The sequence below is a fragment of the Patella vulgata genome, chromosome 9, assembly GCF_932274485.2.
Source record: "Patella vulgata chromosome 9, xgPatVulg1.2, whole genome shotgun sequence".
Taxonomy (NCBI): domain Eukaryota; kingdom Metazoa; phylum Mollusca; class Gastropoda; family Patellidae; genus Patella; species Patella vulgata.
The window spans coordinates 13,128,583-13,143,245 of record NC_065887.2 but is presented as its reverse complement, the minus strand read 5'-3'; the positions used below and the strand labels follow the sequence as shown (position 1 = coordinate 13,143,245).

The 14,663-nt window shown below is 40.1% G+C and overlaps 1 protein-coding gene across 1 annotated transcript; it reads left to right on the top strand.

Annotated features, from left to right (window-relative positions):
• Positions 1-3,404: 3,404 nt before the first annotated feature.
• On the top strand, positions 3,405-12,706 carry LOC126831820 (serine/threonine-protein phosphatase 6 regulatory ankyrin repeat subunit C). Its single transcript, XM_050562450.2, has 2 exons — positions 3,405-3,464; positions 11,025-12,706. The coding sequence occupies exon 2, from the start codon at positions 11,027-11,029 to the stop codon at positions 12,689-12,691; it is 1,665 nt and encodes a 554-aa protein (XP_050418407.1). The 5' UTR covers positions 3,405-3,464; positions 11,025-11,026; the 3' UTR covers positions 12,692-12,706.
• The last annotated feature ends 1,957 nt before the right edge of the window (positions 12,707-14,663 follow it).

Sequence of the window (14,663 nt, the reverse complement as noted above, 5' to 3'; positions counted from 1 at the left end):
TTCATTTCCGCCCAGGTCGGACATCGGGGAAATTTAGTACTGTAGCTGATCACGGAAACAGTCGATTTGAATCGAATCTTGCCATGTGAAGCGAACGCCAATCGGATCATCGAAGAATTTTTCCGTTCAAGTCGTCATGAGCTTGGCGTAGAAAACAGAAGGGTGTTCCAATTGAAGCGAAAGCTATTTGCTAGAGTTACGTTCGTTTTCATTAGTTTCTATTCGGCGATAATTTTTGGTTTGAAGTCGAATTTATAAAAATTTAAAAATTGCTTTAGGTCGATTGGCGGAAAAATCTCATGTCTGATAAACTAACTGTAATTTCCTGACCCTTCTGATCCCATGACCTTGACATTTAAAGACGGCGTTGTGTACCGTTTGACATTTAATGTGCAAATAAAGTAAGTGAAAAATCTATGGTGGCTGATAGTGGCCATGTTAAATCTCGCCCTTTTCATAACGCGACAACACGACAGTATTGGCGCAATCATACGACACTTAACTCTGTCGTATCATCGTGTTATTTTTATCCTAACGTCGAGATGTCGACTTATTGGCATAGTCTCTTTCTACAAGTCACAAAAATACAGCTGTACTCATTACACTCATTACATCAGATTAGATACAATAAGACTCGTCAAAAGAGATAATAGGAAAGTGTTGATTAATTATTCGTTTTTCTCAAAATAATGAAACATTTTGCGCCCAAAATTGAATTATTGGTATTATATTCAAAAAATCTAGAATTATAATAGCAGGACAAAAGTGAGCCAGCTATGTTAATTCCTTGAATAAGAAGTGGTGTCGGTAGGTATCGAACAAGCATGTATTGCCTCGTGTACGACACCCACCAATACTTATAGATCACTGAAGCGATAGTTTAGAAGCGATTTCAGAAGATTTCCAATTTATTTTATTAGAGTGGGAAGGGGATTATATAAAACCTCAAATCAGATCACAGAAAATCACTGCATTGGTGTAGCACGCCATCCCAATAAGTGCAGGGGAGGTTTTTTATGAGGTGAAGAAAGCGATTTGCAGCTGTTATTGACCTTATCGCGTATTCATCCGTTTGGCATCACTAATGGGATCGTGGCCTAGATGATTAAAAATAGGCCCAGTATTGCCTTCAGCTATGAACACACTCCGAAAGTCCCCTACGCACCCCCCTCCTCTTATTTTGTTTAACAAATAATTTCGGAATCAATAAAATGGCAGGTCCCTATCAATGATGTTTGATACGACTGGAAATTAATGTGTCTAAAATTGATTAAACAACATAGGGTAGTAAATATTACATTTTGAATCCGTATCAATGATACATTTACTCAAAATGTTCCTTCTAATGGATCACCATTTAACTTGAAAACAAGGGAAGCAGCCGATCGAAGAAAAAAAGATTTTAAAAAACAAGTTTCAATATGACAGTCGTGGTTCGGTCATGCATTTACATCCGTGGGTGTCATCCTTTCTTTGAAAGTAATGATTGTACCAAATTTGAACAAAGTCCATCTAGATTCGCGGCCTGTAGGTAAAGTGTTGACAGATAAAACGTAAAAAAAACCCAGACCTATAAAAATATATTTTCTAAAACTATTTTAATTTTGAAATTATATTATTTTGACATGTGCCAAGTGTTTTAGCGAATAGTTATAGAAAGGGTCTTGTCGATTAAGACTATAGCGCATGTGCAATGTGCAGTTTTAAACTTCCGAGACGACAAGTCGACAAGTCGATGATACGACAGTTTCGCTTTTTGTCGTGCCGTCGTATCATCGACTTGTTGTGGCGATAAGTCGATGATACGACGGCACGACAAAATTGGGTCGATGACACGACAAAATCACGCGATCTTACGACAGTTTGTTCTGTCGTAAGATCGCGTGATTTTGTCGTAAGATCGTGTGATTTTGTCGTGTCGTCGTATCATCGACTTACAGTGGCGATAAGTCGATGATACGACGGCACGACAAAATCACACGATCTTACGATAAAATCGGGCGATCTTACGACAGAACAAACTGTCGTAAGATCGTCTGATTTTGTCGTATCATCGACCTTATTTTGTCGTGCTGTCGTATCATCGACTTATCGCCACGACAAGTCGATGATACGACGGTACGACAAAACACTAAACTGTCGTATCATCGACTTGTCGACTTGTCGTCTCGGAAGTTTAAAACTGCACATGCGCTATAGTCTTTATCTACAAGACCCTTCTATAAATTAAAAAACAAAACTGACACAGTTATATGGGACAACAATCACTGTTTTATTATACACAAGCACAACGTTTCGATAAGTATTCTCTTATCGTTATCATTGTGCTTGATAACGATAAGAGTATACTTATCGAAACGTTGTGCTTGTGTATAATAAAACAGTGATTGTTGTCCCATATAACTGTGTCAGTTTTGTTATGTTTCCAATTGCTAAATGCCACTAAAAGATTATATTACCTTCTATAAATATTCGCTAAAACACTTAGCACATGTGAAAACAATATAATTTCAAAATTAAAAGAGTTTAAGAAAATATATTTTTATAGGTCTGGGGTTTTTTTGTTTTTTTTGGGTTTTTTTTTTACATTTGATCTGTCAACACTCTACCTACAGGCCGCGAATCTAGATGGAATTTGTTCAAATTTGGCACAATCATTACTTTCAAAGAAAGGGTGGCACTCTCGGAGGTAAATGCATGACCGAAGCACTACTGTCACATTGAAACCTGTTTTTTTTTTTAAATCTGTTTTCTTCGATCGACTGTTTCCCTTGTTTCAAGTTAAATGATGATCCATTGGAAGGAACATATTGAGTAAATGTACGTTATCACTGATACGGATTCAATATGTAATAATATTTCTCATGTTTAATCAATTTTTGACATATTATTTTCCAGTTGTATCAAACATCATTGATACCATTTTATTGATTCTGGAATTATTTGTAAAACTAAATAAGAGACGTGGGGGGGGGGGGGGTATGAGGCTTTTAGAGTGTGTTCATAGTTGAAGATATTACTGGGCCTATTTTTACTCATCTAGGCCCCATTCCCATTAGTGATGTCAAACGGATATGCGATAAGGTCAATAACGGCTGCGAATCGTTTTCTCCACCTCATAAAAAAAACTCCTGCATCTATTTGAGTGACGGGGGGGGGGGGGGTATGAGGCTTTTAGAGTGTGACTTGTAGAAAGAGACTAGGACAATAAGTCGACATCTCGACGTTACGATAAAAATAACACGATGATACGACAGAATTTAGTGTCGTATGATTGCGTCAATACTGTCGTGATGTCGTGTTGTCGCGTTATGAAAAGGGCGAGATTTAAAATGGCAACTATCAGCCACCATAAAAATCTCATGTCTGATAAACTAACTGTAATTTCCTGACCCTTCTGACCCCATGACCTTGACATTTAAAGACAGCGTTGTATACCGTTTGACATTTAATGTGTAAATAAAGTAAGTGAATTATAGTTTGATACTTCGTTCCGGTGTATTGTTCAGTGTATCTGACATCTAGCTTTCGTGATTCGGTACAATTCACAATAGGATTACCGTCACTTTCTAATCATATGAAAATGCGAACGGCTAATAATGCTGATGCTATTGAATTTGAGTTCGATTATGACTAGGTCACAGGGCTATTCCTAATGCTTCAGCTTCCACTTTCCAACGATAGTGTCACATCCCGTTGCCATAGATACTTGACAGTTTCAGGGGTAAGAGTGTGACGAATCAGGCCGATTCTAACAATAACCATTTATTTTATAAACCTCCTACTTTTTATCATTGTGTAAAGATATTTCCGATGTCGCCATACTTATTTATTGTTAAGACTCGAATATCAAGACACTAAAATGAAGCCTTACACACTGAGGGTCCGCGCCAACACACCAAATGATAAGACTACCAATAATAATATTTTTCGGTGGTGTTGAAGGGGGAGGGGGTAGAGGTGACATTACACCAAATTTCAGCGGAATCGATTAATAACTTCTTATTTTAACGACCTTTTAGTTTCTTGTTAGAGCTACGTTTTCCGATTGTCGCCATGATGTTTGGGCGCTATTGCACTTTCGTACCTCTACCAGTTCCCGTGGTCATAGGCACTTGAAATTTTCAGAGGATGTTAAGGGGTCCTAGCAATGACCACACACCAAATTTCAGCCAAATCGATAAATAACTTTTTATTTTACCGACCTTTTAATTTCTAACGAGAGAGAACTTCATCCGTTTGACGCCATTTGCTTTGTTTACTAATTAGACTTGAATAACAAGACACCAAGACGGAAACCGACTCGAATAACAAGACACTTAGACGGAAACCGACACACTGCACTAGCTGCCTAACACTGCAGTTCATAAAAATTAATATAATTTTCGTATACTTTAATTTTTGCGCGAAGCCACCATTTTCTATAAAATACTATTTGGTGTTGATCAGTGGATTGGCCTTTAGATGTAAATATTGCCGTGACCTTGATTTTGACCTTGAGGCCAAACGTCCCATCCATCTCGGGCCCTTTGCGTTTATGCTTGCCGTGGCCTTATTTCTAACTGTATTATCAAAGTTAATGTTCGAGGTGAAAGCAGAGACGACGTCCTCCAGAAAAGATAATTGGGTCAAAGTCGTAGATCAAGGTCATTTTACAGAAAACTAAACTCGGACTTTTCAAAGTCAGTTTTGGGACATTTGACCTTGACTTAAGTCCTTGACCTCGTAACCATTTTCGAAGGCTATCACCTTGGCTTGAACCATCGACGTTTACTTTGGTCCTGTCGCACACTGTTCGGTCAGAAAAGGGTCAAACGCAAAGGGCCCGTGTCCGAAAGGAAGTCAATGGGCGTGGTCAATGTGAAAGGTTGTGGTGACCTCCACTAGTCACCTTTAATCATCCGTGACCTTGACTTTGACCTTGAGTCCAAACTTCCCATCCATCTCGGGCCCTTTTCGTTTATGCTTGCCGTGACCCTATTTCTTACTGTATTATCAAAGTTAATGCTCGAGGTGAAAGCAGAGACAACGTCCTTCAGAAAAGTTAAAAAGGTCAAAGTCGTAGGTCAAGATCATGTTACAGAAAACTAAACTCAAACTTTTCAAAGTCAGTTTTGGGACATTTGACCTTGACTTACAACCTTGACCCCGTAACCATTTTCGAAGGCTATCAACTTGGCTTGAATCATGGGCGTTTACCTTGGTCCTGTCGCACACTGCTCGGTCAGAAAACGGTCAAACGCAGAGGGGCCCATGCCCGAAAGGAAGTCAATGGGCGTGGTCAATGTGAAAGTTCGTAGTGACCTCCACTAGTCACCTTTAACCATCCGTGTCCTCGACTTCGACCTTGAGTCCAAACTTCCCATCCATCTCGGGCCCTTTTCGTTTATGCTTGTCGTGACCCTATTTCTTACTGTATTATCAAAGTTAATGCTTGAGGTGAAAGCAGAGACAACGTCCTTCAGAAAAGATAAATGGGTCAAAGTCGTAGGTCAAGGTCATGTTACAGAAAACTGAACTCAAACTTTTCAAAGTCAGTTTTGGGACATTTGACCTTAACTTACGACCTTGATCCCATAACCATTTTCAAAGCCCATAATCTTGGCTTGAACCATCGACGTTTACCCTGGCCCTGTCGCACACTGCTCGGTCAGAAAACGGTCAAACGCAGAGGGGCCCGTGTCCGAAAGGAAGTCAAAGGGCGTGGTCAATGTGAAAGTTCCTGGTGACCTCCACTAGTCACCTTTAACCATCCGTGACCTTGACTTCGACCTTGAGTCCAAACTTCCCATCAATCTCGGGCCCTTTTCGTTTATGCTTGCCGTGACCCTATTTCTTAATACTCTATTATCAAAGTTAATGCTTGAGGTGAAAGCAAAGACAACGTCCCTCAGAAAAGATAATTGGGTCAAAGTCGTAGGTCAAGGTCATGTTATAGAAAACTGAACTCAAACTTTTCAAGGTCAGTTTTGGGACATTTGACCTTGACTTACGAGCTTGACCCGTAACCATTTTCAAAGCCCATCATCTTGGCTTGAACCATCGACGTTTACCCTGGCCCTGTCCCAAAAATGACTTTGAAAAGTTTGAGTTTAGTTTTCTGTAACATGACCTTGACCTACGACTTTGACCCAATTATCTTTTCTGAATGACGCCGTCTCTGCTTTCACCTCGAACATTAACTTTGATAATACAGTAAGAAATAAGGTCACGGCACGCATAAACGCAAAGGGCCCGAGATGGATGGGAAGTTCGGACACTAGGTCAGGGTCAAGGTCACGGATGGTTAACGGTGACCAGTGGAGGTCACCACGACCTTTCACATTGACCACGCCCATTGACTTCCTTTCGGACACGGGCCCCTCTCCGTTTGACCCTTTTCTGACCGAGCAGTGTGTGACAGAACCAAGGTAAACGTCCATGATTCAAGCCAAGGTGATAGCCTTCGAAATCGGTTACGGGGTCAAGGTCAAATGTCCAAAAAATGACTTTGAAAAGTTTGAGTTTAGTTTTCTGTAACATGACCTTGACCTACGACTTTGACCCAATTATCTTTTCTGAAGGACGTCGTCTCTGCTTTCACCTCGAACATTAACTTTGAAAATACAGTAAGAAATAAGGCCACGGCAATCATAAACGCAAAGGCCCTGATATGGATGGGAAGTTAAGACTCAAGGTCAAAATCGAGGTCACGGCAATATTCACACCTAAAGGCCAATCCACTGATCAACACCAAATAGTATTTTATAGAACATGGTGGCTTCGCGCAAAAATTAAAGTAAACGAAAATTATATTAATTTTTATGAACTGCAGAGATAGGCAGCTAGTGCAGTGTGTCGGTTTCCGTCTTAGTGTCTTGTTATTCGAGTCTAAATAGTAAACAAAGCAAATGGCGTCAAACAGATGAAGTTCTCTCTCGTTAGAAATTAAAAGGTCGGTAAAATAAAAATGTTATTGATCGATTCGGCTGAAATTTGGTGTGTGGTCATTGCTAGTCCCCCTTAACATCCTCTAATAATTTCAAGTTCCTACGCCGATGTTTGTTTACTATTTAGACTTGAATAACAAGACACTAAGACGGATTCCAACACATTGAGCTTCGGGCCGTACACAAAAGTTCGTAATAACAAGGTCCATGACAATAATAATAATCATAAATTTCATCGGAGTCGGTGCATTACTCTGCCTCTCCGTTATTCCATTTATGACCCGATAGCAGTGTCGTGGTGACTCACGATTTTGCATGAGGAACAAGATACCGCCAGGGCCCCCCAAAAAAACAAAATTTATATGTGGGTGCGGGTTGTACGGGGGGGGGGGGGGGTCTCCCTAATTGCCTTAGAACAGAGGTGGGGAAGATCGGTATTTTCATATAGCAGCTATGGACGCAGCGGACAGGCATCCCATCAGAGACCGTTCCTAAAGGAACTATATTCCTCTTATTAAAGACTACCTACAAATGTTCATCAATTGTTGTTATTTATATGGCCATGCCCGGTGTGTCTTTTCACCATCGATAGTATTTTCATTCGATGGTCCTCACGTTAGATAGAAGGCTGGGGGGGGGGGGGGCTGTAAATCTGACGGTCTATAAAACTGTCAATCTATCAAACGTTTTTTTTTCTTTTTTCGCGTTGAGCCACTGTTTTCTATAAACGACTATTTGGCGTTGACCAATTGGATTTGCCTGTAAGTTTGAACATCACCGTGACCGTGACGCTTTCTAAATTACTCTCTTTCGCACTCAAATGGGGAATAGTCATTAACGTATATGAACTTTTTCTAGTCGCAACTACTGAAACAGTGGCAAGAATAGCAGTATGCAAACGCATGTGGTATTCAGCCACGTGAATGTGCTACTTTAACATTATAAAAAATGTTTGAAACTTAAATACCGGTACAATTTGTTATGATAGATAAAGCGGCCACCCAACGTCTCTCCCATCCCATGCTCTCTCAAGCAAATGGAGGGTGGGGCGGACGTCTTGGATCACAAAGTCTGTCATTGAATTTAGTGGCGTGATTTCGACTCCTCGCTTGCATGTAGCGTCACCTGTCCAGCCTCTTCGTTTCTCTTCGGTTTAGTCCCATAACTAAAGACCCTACGTAAAAGCAAATTATTGAAATAAAATTGAACAATATATTAGTCCCGAAAAGACCTAGTTTTGTGTTTTTGTGTCGAGTGGATGTTACCCCCCCCCCTCTCTCTCTCTCTCTCTCTCTCTCTCTCTCTCTCTCAACCGGTTAGCTACACAATAAGCCCCATAAGAAAAGTGCATTGGACCAAAGTGCTGCGATACACAACAACCGGTTAGCATTTATCATAAATAACGATACTGCATTGGATAAATCATTTTGAAGAAAGCCAGTATCATGAGACATTTAAATTAGCGACCTCTGGATCCGACGAATTTCGTATTGATATGTGGGACGAAGGGGGGGGGGGGATGGGGTTTAACGTCCACTCGACACAAACTAGGTCATTTTGGGACCAACATATGGTACAATTTTATTTCAATAATTCGCTTGCGCGTAGTAGTCTTTAGTGGACAGGCGACGCTACTCCTTGTCATGTACAACCGGGTAGGCGAAGGCACGACAGATGACTCAATGACAGACCTTATGATACAACGCGCACGCGCTAATCATTCGCCCCTCCCCCATTACTGGTATGACTGGCTGTTTCACTGACTTGCTGCCATTACTGGTATGACTGGTTGTTTCACTTACTTTGCCGCCATTACTGGTATGCCTGGTTGTTTCACTTACTTTGCCGCCATTACTGGTATGATTCGTTTTTTCATTACAAGCCTCTATTGCTAGTAGGACTGGTTGGTTCCGTTACTAACCACTGGTATAACTGGTTGCTTCACTTACTTTGCGCCGCCATTACTGATATGGCTGGTTGTTTCATTTACTTTCTTGTCATTACTGGTATGACTGGTTGTTTCATTTACTTTGCTGCCATTACTGGTATGATTCGGGGTTTTTTTTCATTACAAGTCTCTATTGCTAGTAGGACTGGTTGGTTCAGTTACTAGCCGCCATTGCTTGTGACGGTTTGTTTCATGTACTAGCCGCGATTGCTTGTATTATTGGGTGTTTAACTTATTAGCCGTAATTGCTGATTGGTTCACTACTAGCCACAATTGCTTTTAGGACTGGTTATTTCACTTACTAGCCGCCATTGCTGGTATGATTGGTAGCTTCACTTAATTTGCAGTATGATTGTTTCAGTTACTAGCCGCGGTTTCTAGCAGGGCTGATTGGTTCAATTACTAGCCGCTATTGCTAGTAGGGCCGGTTGGTTCAATTACTAGCCACTATTGCTTTTATGGCTGGTTATTTCACTTACTAGCCACCATTGCTGGTATGGTTGTTAGCTTCACTTAATTTGCTGTCGTTACTAGTATGATTGTTTCAGTTACTAGCCGCTAAATCTAGTAGGGCTGGTTGGTTCAATTACTAACCGCTATTTCTAGTAGGGCTGGTTGGTTCAATTACTAACCTCTATTGCTAGTAGGGCTGGTTGGTTCAATTACTAACCGCTATTTCTAGTAAGGCTGGTTGGTTCAATTACTAACCGCTATTTCTAGTAGGGCTGGTTGGTTCAATTACTAACCGCTATTTCTTATAGGGCTGGTTGGTTCAATTACTAACCGCTATTTCTAGTAGGGCTGGTTGGTTCAATTACTAACCGCTATTGCTAGTAGGGCTGGTAGTGCTCCTACGACTAGTCGGATAGCCGTAAACGGTTAGAACTGGACGGTTAAACGGTTTGAATTCAACGGTTCGGTTATTCGGAGATGTCCCCCATTACATAGAGTTGTGTCTGATTATATTCCTCTTTATAACAAAACTTGTCCGTTGTAATTTTGTATTTGATGTTTGAAAATTTTAGAATGTAACAGTCGTCCAACGATGTCGACTGCTAAACAATGATACTATTAATAGCACTCGTCGTAGTCATACGGCAAAGTCAACGGACCTTGTTCGACTTTTGCTATTGTTAATCCAATCTAAATACTTCTCGGCATTTCTAACTATATTCTACCTTGTTTATTATTTACTTCAAAACGTAACCACCATTCAAAATATAATCATAAAGGCTAGAAAATGACATTATACTAGATTCGTTACGGCATTGAACACGTTTCATATCTCGTAATTTCTCGAATGAATTCTACTTTGGTTTTCAGTTAAATTAACCAATCATAAAAATTCTACTTGCAAGTGAGGAATTATTTCTTTATTGTCCAATCAATAGACGCCTTCTAATTTACTTTATTCTATTCTTAGTAACATTGTGTAATCGTAATATTATCGCCGTCTGTCACGTACGAAGGGAAATTGAGTATTGTTTTGTATATTATCTTTATATTGAATTAAAAAAATGTTTCAAATGAACCAAGTTAACCAGGTAAATAAATAGCTACGGCCTTAGATAGTTTAAATTTTCATTAAAGAATTTTACATGTCTGAAAAAATTCCTGAAATTTTTGCGCGTGTAATGCCTTTTATAACGCGAGTATAGCGTGCGCACGAGTAATGACTCGTAGCTCCTGACAAGCTCTGTTTTATGTTTAAAATTGATACCATACGGTTAACGGTTACTAACCGGTTAATAGCTACGGCTATTCGAATAACAAAAAGTCCTAACCGTAGGAGCACTAAGGGCTGGTTGGTTCAATTACTAACCGCTATTTCTAGTAGGGCTGGTTGGTTCAATTACTAACCGCTATTGCTAGTAGGGCTGGTTGGTTCAATTACTAGCTGCTATTGCTGAAATGACTTTTTGTTTCACGTACTAACCGCTATTGCTTGTATGGCTAGTTGTTTTACTTACTTGCCGCCATTATTACTGGTTCTTTCAGTTAACAGCCACCATTGTCATTACACCTTCTTTACCGAGTAAGCTTTTGTCTATATAAGATTCAAATCAATTTAATGCAGAAATCTTAACTTGGTCGAACAATTAAGAATAATAGGAGTTATCAGGCAATAATTATATTATATATTTCAGATATGCCTACAGATATCGAAATGGATGATACAGAAGCTATATTTGAGGCCTTAAGTCATGATGATGAAGCAACTAGGTTGGAAGCAGTTAAGAAATGTATTGATGAGAATTCTGATTGGGCGAGCAGCTATGATCGTAATGGTATTTCACCACTCCTATCAGCAGCAATGTCGGGATTCCACGAATGTGTTTCTGCAATGATACAGGCCGGGGCTGATGTTGATGAGTGTGACTCGATAGAAGATACGGCACTTATATACTGTTTTGTAGGCAAGAACACGAACCCTGACAACAGGTTAAAATGTGTTCGTCTATTATTAGATGCTGGGGCTGACATCTACTTAGGTGATCGATATGGTTTTAATCCTCTCATGGCAGCCTGCGGTATTTGTGCTGTTGAATGCGTGGCAGAAATTCTTAAAAGAGGTTACCCAAGAAAACTTAATCAAAATGGAACTGAAAAACACAAATCTGAAGCTTGTGGAGATTCACCTAATGACGACGAAGCTGCTTCTAAAGCTGTTGGAGATTCAGATAAAGACGACGAAGCTGCTTGCACAGCTTGTAAAGGCGGATCTGTTGATGAAAGTGATACTAGTAGTCAAAATACACGGACGGAAGGAAAACCAGAAGTCGGCAGAAGCCCCCCATCTTCATCTGCAAGTTCATCAGAATCAGATGTTTCCTTTGATGAAAGTGATAATAGTGGTGGAGATATAACACCGATGTATTCTTCATCTGTTAGTTCACCAGAGCCAACTGTTTCTGAGCAGTTCGATCGAACAGATATCAATGTCTCGGATGGTGCAGAGTGCAGAAACGCACTTCATCATTGTCTGAACTCGGATAATAGGGGCCCTGATCAAGTTGCTTGTTTAAAATTACTTCTGGATGCCGGGGCTGACCCAACGATCAAAGATGGGTATTATAGTACATTGCAGTTAGCAATAACTTCATTGGCCAATAGCATCTCTTTAGTGAAAATCTTGCTAGCAGCTGACGTACCATTTAATGCAACTAAAGATTTTCTTGAAGCAATAATAGTCCTAAATCCGGAATTAGTGAATTTTTTTTTGCAACTGGGGGCTGATATTAACCATCGTTACAAATATGGATACACTGCTCTCAGAAACCTAATAGATGCCATACCAAGAGGTTTGCCTAGGAATGCAGAAAGAGATGAACGGGCTAAAGAATGCCTAAAAATCTTGATAGCTGCCAAACCAGACATCAATGTTTTAGACTCAAGAGGCCTTCAACCCATTCATTACGCTCTTGTGCTGTGGTCATGTTTTAAATTTCCCACAGAGTATCTTATTTCCGAAAACTGTGATTTCAGCGAATTGTCTTTTTCTAATATGTGTGCTGTCTTTTACAGTGACTTTCGTGAAAATTGTAAGGATTTGATGGACATAATTAAGATTTTATACGATTGCGGTCTTTCATACTCTCAGTGTCAGTCATTCTCTGTTGCATCATGGGATGTAGAGGACTATATCGATGCGCTAACATGTAGTCCAAGACGTCTAGTCTTTTTGTGTACGATTTCTGTGAGGCAACATCTCGGAAAGGGTATAAAATGGAAATGTGAAGAACTACGAATTCCAAAAACATTGAAAGATATAATATTGCTTAAAGACATTCTCCCGCCCGAATGTTTCGAATAAAAAAATATATAAAAGGCTGTTTAGTTATGGTCGATATTCCCTCAGGTATTATGGTATTATGGTTCAGTCAAGTATTGATGTACACATTTCTGTCAATCATTTCCAACCTTGTGGGTTTTCTCCGGATCCTCCGGTTTCCTCCCACTGCTAAAAACCCCTACCCGCAAGCGAATTATTGAAATAAAATAAACCATATGTTAGTCCCGAAACGATCTAGTTTGTGTCGAGTGGACGTTAAACTCTCTCTCTCTCTCTCTCTCTCTCTCAATCGTTAGACCCCCCCCCCCAGGCAATACACTCCTTTTTTAAGACGAGAGTACAACATGGATCCAATGGTGTTTCCACGGTTTATTTTAGGTCTTGGGCCGAATTTCCAGGATTTCGTATAATTACTACTGTAAGCGTTGACTCTTGTTGACTTTCATTTGAAAATCTAGTGGGCGCTCCAGAGACCAAAATGCTTGAAATTTATACATAATGTTTCAGGTATTGAGACGTAAAAATAAGAAGTCTATTGTTTTCAACAAAAATTACTTTTATTGCCTTTGATCAATTTGAAAATATTTTATTGTCCCGCATAGGAGCCATAATTATGATTGTCTCGAGATAAACTAGAAGCCAAACAATTTGTACACGCCCACATTTTTATGTGGACGTTTCATGCCATCGCCTCTGTCCGGGCGTCTATGTGCCTCTCTACAACTCTAAAGATCTTTCATTTTGCTATTGTAAAAAACGTTCAAATATATTTTCGATAGACAATAATAATTAAGGATGAGTTCGAATTTCTTTGAAAATCAGACTGAACCATTCCGTTAAAATGGCCTCTCTCCCTTACGCCAATCGTGGGTTTCGTGGCAAACATGTAACACATATACCGCATGTTAAGGATCAAAACGTGAAATCTGTACAAGTTTTTAGGCCCTCTAGATAGTCCAATTGTTATCCGATACGAATGGCACCCGTGAAGGATAGCACGATCTTTAATGAGTGCGCATTGGGCCTTCATTTCCTGAGTTAGATCGGAGTTAAAACAAAACTATTTCAAATCGTCAACAGGGTTGTGCGTAATTTCGTCCCAGAATTATGCCTCCTTTGTCGAAAACTTTTTAGAAGTTATAACATTGAACAGTTTTAGTATTTGTTGTAAAGGCTTAGCGCTTACATTAGTGACATCAAGATATACGATAACCCCTATGGACGGCGCGGACGACTTAGGTGCTGGTAGGATTATAGAGCAAATATATTGAATTTATACTGAAATATTTGGCGTCAAGGAACTGTTTTCAATTGAAATTAGACACCCCACACCTTCCCTCTAAAAAAAGAGACAACTTTGCACACTTTGGGTTCCTAATATATACCGATGTTTCACTGGGCTCGGTCTCCTCAACGGTAATGACAATTTTCATTCGCCCACATTGCAATGTGGTCGAATATTGCCGCCGGTCCGGCGCCCACAATTATTTGTGGACGATCTAGAGGTTAAAGTTTAAATCCGATTGAGACGAGAAAAAGTGAAATAAGGTTTAACGTCCACTCGACACAAACTAGGTATTTTAGGGACTAACATATGGTTCAAATTTTAATTCAATAATTCGCTTACGCACAGGGGTCTCTAGCAGTGGGATGAAACCGGGGGACCCGGAGAAAACCCACGAGGTTGGACAGGCGACCCTACTCCTTGTCACGTTCAACCGGAGAATCGAAACCACACCAGTTGACTCAATGACATATGATACAGCCCGCACGTGCTAGCCAGTCGCCCCCCCCACCCATTAAGACGGAGAAGCCTATTGATTTTCAATGATTTCCGATAATTACTGCCCCGGTCATGGCCCTTCATCACTTTGAAATATCCTGTGGACGCTCTAGAGGCTAAAGTTAAATCGGATTGACTTTAAATATATACACAGCTGAGACAAAGACGACGGAGGATTTGCGATAATTGCTGCCGAAGCCTTGATTACTT